The 10402-nt window shown below is 43.4% G+C and overlaps 1 protein-coding gene across 2 annotated transcripts; it reads left to right on the top strand.

Annotated features, from left to right (window-relative positions):
* Window positions 1-263: 263 nt before the first annotated feature.
* Window positions 264-4833, top strand: LOC144278350 (olfactory receptor 52H1-like). 2 transcript variants are annotated; one of them, XM_077839627.1, is made up of 2 exons: window positions 264-283; window positions 3915-4833. In XM_077839627.1, the coding sequence occupies exons 1-2, from the start codon at window positions 264-266 to the stop codon at window positions 4831-4833; spliced, it is 939 nt and encodes a 312-aa protein (XP_077695753.1). The 2 variants fall into 2 exon arrangements, with proteins under 2 accessions (XP_077695753.1, XP_077695746.1); XM_077839620.1 differs by lacking the exon at window positions 264-283 and having other exon boundaries at window positions 3886-4833.
* The last annotated feature ends 5569 nt before the right edge of the window (window positions 4834-10402 follow it).

Consider the following 10402-nt stretch of genomic DNA (forward strand, 5'->3'; position numbering starts at 1 on the left):
CCCAATTCAGCCAGATGCAGACACCCAGTGTGGGATATTTCAGTCCAAAAGGTTAAACTTTGGCAAACTTATAAGCAACTGAAAATGAGGTCTCCTACTTGAAGGTGTCAGACAGCTTTAACTGAAGTTGGTTCACGACCCACAACGGCCAATACATTTGTGAATCACATCAAGCTAAACTCTTCTTTCCAATAATGACAGTTGCAGGGAGTTCCACAGGCTAAATATGGATTATGTAAACAACTTTCTTTTCTGAATGTGATATGTTCAGACTTTCAGCGTAATTCCATGTTCCCTTGTTTGAGTGTTATGATACACAGTAAATATGAATGTCTGATCTACTTTCTTTATCAATAAAGATACTTTCTTTATCTTTATCCGTGAACTCCTGTATAACACGGGCCACTAAATTTCACCCATTTCCCCCTGTATTGAGCTCCATGGCTTCTGTTTGACTAAGACTTGGTCTACACTAGGATTTTACATTATGGACTCACAGAGCTATAGGGTTAGAAGGGACCGCAAGGGTCATCAAATCTGACCCCTGCCAAGATGCAGGATTTGTTGTGTCTTAGTCATGCCAGACAGATAGTTAGCCACTTCCTTTGGAAAACCTCCAGCGAAGGAGATCGAACAACCTTCCATCTGTTCCTTTGTCCTACTTTTCTTACATTAGGAAGTGCTTCCTGAGATTTCATCTAAATCTGCCATGCTGTAGTTTGAACCCATTGCCTCTTGTCCTGAGCTTTGTGGCAAGAGAGATCAACTTTACTCCACATTTTTAAGGAAGGCTTTCAAGTATTTGAACACTGCTATTGTGTCCTCTCTTAATCTAATCTTTTAGAAACTAAACATACCTGGTTCCTTCAGTTTACTCATATGGCTTGTACTCCCTCCCTTTGATCATCTTTGTCACTCGCCTCTGGATCCTCTACAGTTACTCTACATCCTTTGTATTCAGAGGTGACCAAAACTGGGCACAGTACTCCAGAGGAGGACTAACGAGCGACAAGTAGAATGGTAATATCACCGCTCATGACCTGCATGCTATGCCTCTGATAATGCAACTTAAAGTTGCCTTTTCATTTTTTGAAGCAGCAAAAATAATCCACACCCCTGAGAGATGTAGCTATATCACATTAACCCTGGTGTAGACAGCATGAAGTCAATAGAAGAATTCTTCCATCTACCTAGCTACCATCTCTCAAGGAGGTGGATTACCTACGCTGATGGGAGAACCCCTGCCGTCGGTGTAAGTGATGTCTACAATGAATCGCTACGGCCACACTGCTGTAATGCTTTCAGTGTGGAGAAGCCCTGAAGCAGATCTTCCAGGAAAGCATCCAGTCTTCATCAGCAGACGATGGGGAGTTGGAGAATCCACCACTTCCATTTCCAGTGTTTTCCAACACTTAATCACCTTCAGTGCTAAACCTTTGGCCCTTATTTCCAACTGGAGATTGTCTGTTTTCAGCTTCCAGGCATTGGGTCTTGCTCTGCTCCTCTCTGTTAGATTTCAGAGCCCATTAGTACCCAGGGTTTTCTCTCCATGAAAGTCTTTGTTTGATCCTCTTTTTGATAAGATAAATAGATTAAGCTCATGAAGACTCAATGTCAGAGGCATTTTCTCCAGCTGCCAATCATTTTTGTTGTTTTTTTTTTAATGTACCCTCTCCCATTTTTTAAGATCCTTTTGGAAAAGTGGAACCCAGGACTGCATGCAGTCATTTTCACCAATGCCATATGGAGAGGTAAAATCCTTCCGCTGCTCCAACTCACCGCTCCCTTGTTTATGCATCAGAGAATCTCATCAACCCTTTCCACCACAGCATCACACTGGGAGCTCATGGGGAGTTGGTTCTCCACAGTCACCCCTAAATCTTTTTCAGGGTCCCTGCATGTAATACTATAGTGCCCTAGTCTGTAGGTCAGGCTTGAATTCCCAGTTCCGAGAGGATAATTTTGTATTTAACTGTATTAAAACATTGTGTATGCATGGGCCAAGCTCACCAAATCCTCCACAGCAATAAATATGCCTGCCGTGTTCTCCTCATTGTAACCAATCTGCCAGTCTTTGTATCGTCCACAAATTTTATCTGCACTGATTTTCTTTTTGCTTCCAAATCATTGATGAAAATATTGAATAGTATCGAGCCGAAAACTGATCCCTGCAGAATACCACTAGAAACACCCCCATTTGTTGACAATCACTGACTTATAACTGCTTTCTGAGATCTGTCGGTTATCCAGTTTTTAATCCATTTAACGTGTACTCCAAGCTATTGCATTGTGTTCATTTTTTATCTGAATGTTTCCCCTACTAAATCAAATGAGTCAGAGAAATCAAAGTCTTTTGCATCTGCATCATTCCTTGATCAACCAAACATGTACTCTCATTAAAGGATGAAATTGGGTTTATTTGACAAAACCTGTTTTCCATAAACCATGGTGTGGACTGTCATTACTTATATTCCTCAACTTTTTTTTAACTAATACCATACCAGGATTTTTTTCCATTTTTTCCTCACCTTCTCAAAGATTTGCAATAAACTTTCCCTTTTATTTTGTTATAGTTTACAGTTAACACTGAACTGTCCTCTACTAGCCATTCTTCTTTGTCTCTGCTGCTCCCTGACTGCATACTTCTGGTTCTGAATGAGGTGTGTGGTTGATCTGGGAGGATTGTAACCTGTGTTCGTAATTCTAATATACTACTGTAGATGCTGTTTAAAATCCTCCTTGACTGCTAATGCACTGGAAAGTATTTCATCACTTCAGGTGATAGAAGCACTTGATACTGCTTCAGAAAAAAAAATATTTCTTGAACACATCTACTGTTTCTTCAACACTAACAAGTTTCCTTTCTCTTTGCTACATGTTGCTTTCAGCCCCTTAATTGCTGTCTGTATTTTGCCTTTGAACCCGGTTTTTGTCCAAAGTTTTCATTCCCATTTTTTGGTCTTTGTTGGTAATTTCCCTCAGCTTTGGAGAACTTGTCCTTTTGAAGAACTAAACATCTTTAGATGTTACTGGTTGGGAACTCTTCTCTGTTTGTCCATTTGAATGTAATCAGTTCCATTCTTAATTTTGTTCTCCTCTATCAAATATCCCTTTCCTTGTTTCTTCTCTAAACTACACAGTCCCAGACTTTTCAGTCTGTCCACATAGGGCAGCCTCCCACATTCACAGAGCCTGTCTCGGAACTCCCCTTTCTATCTGCTATGTCCTTGTGTGACCACAATGGAGTGCTTATCCAGAGCAGGTTATTCTCTGACCCATTCCTTGGGCATCCAAACATTATCTTTGTTTTGACTACTACTGTGAATGAGCAGGTGTTTTCATGGTGCTGCTAACATGAGGCCCAGGTATTTTCCCTGGGGTATGTTCTATTTGGGATATTTGCCCCTGGCACCTGTCTTGGCAAAGGTTTGGGTTTTTTCCACTCTCAGGTTTTGAGCAACTGGGTGCACGGGCAAGTCCCTACAGCATGGACCCTGTAGCCTGGCTTTCATTGCATTTCCACACCTGTATTTCCTGCTGGTGCCTTTTCAGGTTTCCCTCAACACAACGTGTAGGAAGATTGATGCATGGAGCACTATAAAAATGGAATTGGCATTAGTAGAGTTAAAGTTTTTCATAATTCATTGATCTCAATAATGAAAATGGCATTTCTCTGTTTGTGAAAACTGGGCAAACTATTTCACCCATGAGAACATCCTCCAGCTGTGCATGTTGTGTTTCATATTAACACTGTCTCTCCATCCAGGCATTTGTCCTGCGACCTTCACCCTAGACCCTGGGCACCTACAGGAAGACAGGGGAATATACGGTACACGCAGGAGACACTGTTCTGCCTCAGAGTTGGACACTTTCTCCCCCTACTCCATGTCAGATTCCAACACAACCGACTTCACCAACCCCTCCACCTTCATCCTGCTGGGCGTTCCTGGCCTGGAGGCCACCCATGTCTGGATCTCCATCCCCTTCTGCACCATGTACATCATAGCCATCTTGGGGAACTTCACCATCCTGTTCATCGTGAAGACAGAGCCAAGCCTCCATGGGCCCATGTACTATTTCCTCTGCATGCTGGCCGTCACCGACCTGGTCCTGTGCACAAGCACAGTTCCCAAAATGATGAGCATCTTCTGGTTCAATTCCAGGGAGATCGATTTCAGTGCCTGTCTCACCCAGATGTTCTTCATTCATTGCTTCTTTGCAATAGAGTCTGGGATCTTCATAGCTATGGCTTTTGATCGCTACGTGGCCATCTGCGATCCACTGAGACACTCCACCACCCTGAGAAACCCAACTGTGGCCAAGATTGGCCTGGCTGTGGTTTTGCGTGGCAGCACGCTTGCACTGCCCTGTCCCTTGCTTGCAATGCAGTTGCCATATTGCAGAACCAACATCATCCCCCACACATGCTGCGAGCACATAGCCATGGTGAATCTGGCCTGTGCTGACACCCGTATCAATAATTACTACGGCCTCATTGTGGCAAGCTCAACCATTTGTCTAGATATGTTTTTTATAGCTGTGTCCTATACCCAGATCCTCAGGGCCATCTTCAGCCTCCCCACAAAGGACGCCCGGCTGAAGACTTTTTTGACCTGTGGCTCCCACCTCATTGCCATTTTAGCCTTTTACATCCCAGGTCTCTTCACTATCCTCACGTATCGGTTTGGCCACAATGTGGCCCTGCAGTTCCACATTCTCTTTGGTAATGTGTGCCTGCTGGTACCCCCCATGCTAAATCCCATCATTTTTGGTGTGAGGACAAAACAGATCCGGGACAGGGTGCTCCGGCTCTTTACGCATAAAGGGACCTAAATTTTTCTCCTAGTGCTCTGGCTCTCAGACCGAGCTCTGCACTGAGCTGGCTTGTAACATGGTGTTGGGCGCTCTTCCCTGGATCACATACAGGACAGTCTGAGAGGCATTAAACCCTTTCTTGACCATACTGTGCTGGCTTAGCATGACAAACTGGGGAACTGGTCTGTGTACAACTCACTGAGCTGACACCTTTCAAATTGCTTTTAACTTGACCACCAAGGCCCCACTCCTTGCCCCACATCTTCCACCAAGGCCCTACCCCTGCTCTGCCTCTTCCCCCCCCTCAAAAGGCCATGCCCCTGTCACTTGCTCCTCCTGTTCCCCTGTCACTCTCTGGATGATCTCCATGTCCCTCCCCACCAGCTGCAAGCACACCATTTCAGATTTTGGTAGGGGTGACATCTTTAACCTCAATTCAAGGGGCTACTTAGGCTCTCGGAACTCTAATTTTTTTGGCAGATAACTTAGCAGAGAGCTGACAGGAGCACTTTATCTAATTCCTATATATATATATATATATATATATATATATATATATATAAATACATATAAAAAGTAAATATTAGACCCACTCATGTGATACTTTGAAAATGAAAACCAGCAGGATCTTTTTCAGGGGATAAGGCAATATGCCACGTTTATTCTGAATACAGAAAGAATCAGAGTAAGCAATCAGTTATAGCTATAACATTCTATTCACTCACACATTCATTCACACACAGACAAGTTCTGCCAGGTTGTTGTTATAGTTACCAGCCTAGCAGTGCTCGTGCCAAGTCACTGGCCAGGTGGCCTGGAGACGAGGATGGAGTCAGGCCTTGTCACATGCGCATCCGATGATACTGGAAGTTGTTTGCAAAACCAGATCCAAAGTCCTCAGTCTTTTGGGTCTGTCTTTACAGGGTTCCATCCTCATACAAGTCTATTGGGTTTGCCTCGTCATGCTGTTCTCAGATTTGAAGTGATACACAATCACGCAGATGGCACAGGAATGATAGTTTGTTGTTATTTTGATCTTTGGTTCTTTGGTCCCCCTGTTCTTGGGGCAGATGGGGCTGGATTCCGGTGTACCCTCAGGGTTATCGGGTTATCTCGCCCAGCGCATTCTTCGGCCAAATGGTCCTCTCGGAGGGTAGTTGTTTTTCTTCCTCCAGATGCAGTGTCATTTATTATGATTCTAAGGCTGGCACCTCAACCCAAGTGTGATTGTGATTGTATGTTTGGATGGGTTTTATTACCCATCCAAACATACAACCACAATCACACTTAATATTTTCTTTTGATCACATCTACATTTTATTATCAATTCATTCTTTATCATAACCATTCTAAAATCACTGAGGATTGACAGACTCCAATAAATCTGTTCATATCACTTGTTACCTATAAAAAGAAAAGAAGCAAGATAAAAAAAAATGCAAGAGTGGGGTGAACAGATCTTATTCCTGAGTTGAGGAAAACAGTTGTTTCAGCAGCTGTCTGTTAGGGGGCTTATTCCTTCACCCACTTACTTCCATGGTCCTTCTCGCATGAACAGAGAGCAACAATACCCGAAGTCCAAAGGTGCAAACAATTCAATGTTTATTGGGGTGAACTTCCAGCAAGCATGATTCCAGTTTCCTTCCTTAGTATCCTCCTTCCCAGCTCTGACACCACAGAGCCTTACACCTGTGTCCCTGTTCCCATTCCTACCCTTAGCCAAACATGATTCCAACTTCCTTACTCCCATTCCCTGTTCCCATTTCCCCCTTTAGCAAAACATGATTCCAATTTTCTTACCCCCATTCCCTGTTCCCATCTCACACACCCACATGCCCACCCCCACCCACACCCCAGTCACTTCCTCATTGACTACAGATTATATAGTAAAACTTGAGTTCTGCTTAGCTATACCTTAACCAATCATTTTCCTGAAATTTAACTAACCAATCCTAACATATTGTAACATGATTATGTAACCAATTATATCCCACCACCTCAATGAGTTTACACCCAGCAAAATTAATTATACAGCAGACAGGAACAATCACAGAACCAGACAGAGATTATACAGACAAACAACAGCAAAGTGGGAACTATAATGACAAAACAATACAGAAGTGAGGATTTCACATCCCAGCTATTGATAAGTGAGTTCTTGCCAGGCAGGATGCTATCAAACTAAGTTTCCTTTTACATTTTCTAGGCACTTCCCTTTCTCTGGAGGTGATAGGAATACAATCCTGTCCTGATAGAGCCTAACAGCCCAATGGCACCTTATTTCAATGTGACTAGTTTGGAATGTGAGGAGGTGACCGGTCGCTTCTCAGCTTATGGCTGCCTCTGCTGCTTAGCCAAAGGCCTGAGCCTAAGCACAGGGCCACAAACTGTCACAGTAAGAGAAGGCCCTTACACTGGCAGACAGTGGTTTTGATTCTTTCTTTTATACCTCTATCACTAGCCAAGTGATAAGAATACACCTAAATTCTTAGAGTATAGGCCTTTACAGACAGGCCTGAATATCTATATCCTAACACTCCACCTTTTTTTTTTTCCTTTTTCTTTTGGGATCCTCCTGCCCAGGTATCCCGGGAAAAGCATAGGACATATGGCGACATTTCCTGATAGGGCCAGGCATCAAGGTGGAAGGTGTCGAGATTCCATTTGTCCCACTGCCCCTTGTGTAGTATAGTGCCCTGCACCTTCTCTCGTACGGGCATATCACACCTATTCCAATTAGTGTTCCAGACTTCCCATTAGAGTGGGCCTGAGAAGGTTGGGTCCGGGTTGTCTAGTACACTGCAGGGTTTGGAGTGCTTATTACATTTCTAATAGTTTATCTCCCTATGCAACGTAACACAAGTACAGTTAACAATACAAAATCCACAGCAACACCGAGTCCTGACCACTGCAGTATGGTCCAACATCCGAGACACCCCCAAAATACTGCCTCTCCTCCTTCGATGGGGTCACGATCTTGTGTCCAGTTGCTGGCAGTTGCAACAAGCTGCTCCTGCAAGTTTTGTATGCTTTTGTCCATATCACAAGTCCATTGAATGTTCACAGAGAAATGGGATATTGTCCAAACCAGCTTGACCACTTGGTATGGAATCAGGCAGTAAGCCCTGGCTTATTCACAGCAATAAGATTCACAGATCCATTTGTGCACCAAAGTCCATATAGCAGCATGTAGATGGGTGTAGTTTGGCTATGGTCTGGTGTAATTGTGCCCCCAGTAATATGTACATTCCCAGCAAAACACCTTATACACATTACATCCAATTGTCCACCCCTTGCATAGGCCATTGATCCTGCTCCTTTATAGTCATAGGAGAGGGGCACATCCAAACATCTTCTATTGATTTACACTATTTTACACACCCCTCCATTAATTCCCAGTGAGCTCCTCCCCTTCTCATTATTTCCATAGGGCTTGTGGGGGCCACCTTAGTTGCATTCCATTTCCAGGTACCACGGTAGCTATTACACAGGTGCTGGCCTCCTAGTTGAGAATTTGCATTCCCATACACATCTTCCCCCCCAAGGCCAGCCTTTGGAAGCCATCCCCCACCCACATCATGAGATTTTCTGTTCATTAAAACACAACAATGCTAGCAACAAGACAAACACCACAGACAAACAACACAAAACATAGATCCATGGTATTCTGGGTTATTTTTCCCGCTGGCGTCAGCTTGCTTGTAGAGTGTCTGAAAAACAAAAGAAACAATTTCCTTCCCCATGGTGGGGACAGATTATTGCTTAATAATAATACCACTTTCTTTTACAAATGTCCTTGCTACTTGAAGGAAAAACAGAAGAATTACCTCCAGACTGTCCTTATTTTGTTCTATAGTCAGGCTAGTGAATTACCTCACTCACTGGTCATTTATGAAATTCATGAGATGGTGTACCTCAGTTTCCCCTCTTGTACAACAGACCAAGTTTGCAATAGTTTCTCTGCTGTACCAAGCTTTAGGTTTATTCTCAGGTAATAGCTGAGACACAGCTTCAGATTTTAGCACTGTACACACACACACCCCTTAAGGTTAACCTGTCCCCCTTATTTTCAGGCTTGACTTGTTTTTTTCACCTCCCTTTCCTGAAGGGCCATAATCTGAGTCTTCTAGTAGCTTGTTTGCTGACCAGATGTATTTGTTATTTGCAGCTCCTTTGTGCCCATCAGCTAGGTAATTTGCATTTACACAGAGGATTACTAGCTTGCTTCTGGATCCAAAGCTGTTAGCAGCTCAGACACTGTCTTAAAAGGGAAGCATTTTACTTCCACCAGAGTTCTGATTACTTTCCACTTTCATCTCCTGCTCCAAAACACAGCTATCTGAAAAAGAAAGCACAACCTATTGTGGCTCCTTTTGGAGCCCTATTAGGATTTTAACGAAGTACCATGTTTTATTTGCATTTCTTTTACTCCTTTTCCAATATACACTGCACATGTCCTGGGAAAATGCAAATTCCTTCCATATAGTTTAACCTCCATAACATCATATTAGCCAAATTAATTTTACACAAGGTATAACTGCCTCCCCCATGCCTACAGAGTTTTCATGCACACCCACCAAAGCAACAATCTAATCCCCCAGAGCCAACCCAAGGCTCAGTGTTCCCATCATTCCTCCCCTTTTCCTTTTCTTTTACCTGTGCACACACACACAAAATTCTGTTTTGCCTAACATCCCTTACACTGTGATTACTCTTTTTTACGCAACTGTATCCCAATTACACTTCCATCTTGTACAACTAGACACAACCAGGGGCAGCCAAGTTAAGTTCCAAAAGAAACCTCTTCCATCCTTTAGTGATTTTGATTACATTACCCAGTAGTCAAATAATTTTGCTCAGATTCTCTCTCCGCCTGCTGCCTGCAGCAGCCCCTTATAGACCATTTCTGTGGGAAAAGGGCCCATTTTCCCTCAGAATAGCTGTAAAGGCTTCTGGGGACAGAAGCGTAGTGGTGATAGTAGCCACTCTACCTGACCCCCTTGGAAAATTTAATTACCAAGCTTCCATCCAATGTGACTGCACTGAGTTGCACATACAGTTACATGTATATAACTGGGTTTTATCATTAAACAAAAACTTCCTTCTTGACATCTCACATAAGTATCCAAAGTACCCTCCATTAAAACTTCAGAAAAACAAAAGAGTGTGGAAAGGCAGGTTGTACTTTGAAACTTTTTTTTTTCTCCACTCCCCCAGGACCAAGTCTCAGATCCAGTATCTAAAGGTAGTCTGTTAACTCTGCTTTTGACTTTAAACCCTTTTGTCCCAAATCATCTTTAACTACCCCTAACTAATTTACAACCCTTCAGCAGCCCTTGCTGAAGCAGCACCAAACTTGAAAGATTACTGGCAGCTTCCCATAATGCTGCCCTTACTTCAAACCTCTCACAAGCAGACTGAAGTGCCTCCTTTCCCTGGAAGGCATTCAGTCCCCATGGGCAGGGACCTTCTTCCACTACCCATGTACCAAGGAGGGTGGGCTCCTCAGCCACCCCCCATCCCTCTGGGTCCCCTAACACTTCCTCCATTTCCTTTTTAATCTTATCCCAGGTTGACCCCTGTACCT

This window comes from Eretmochelys imbricata, chromosome 1, assembly GCF_965152235.1.
Source record: "Eretmochelys imbricata isolate rEreImb1 chromosome 1, rEreImb1.hap1, whole genome shotgun sequence".
Taxonomy (NCBI): Eukaryota; Metazoa; Chordata; order Testudines; family Cheloniidae; genus Eretmochelys; species Eretmochelys imbricata.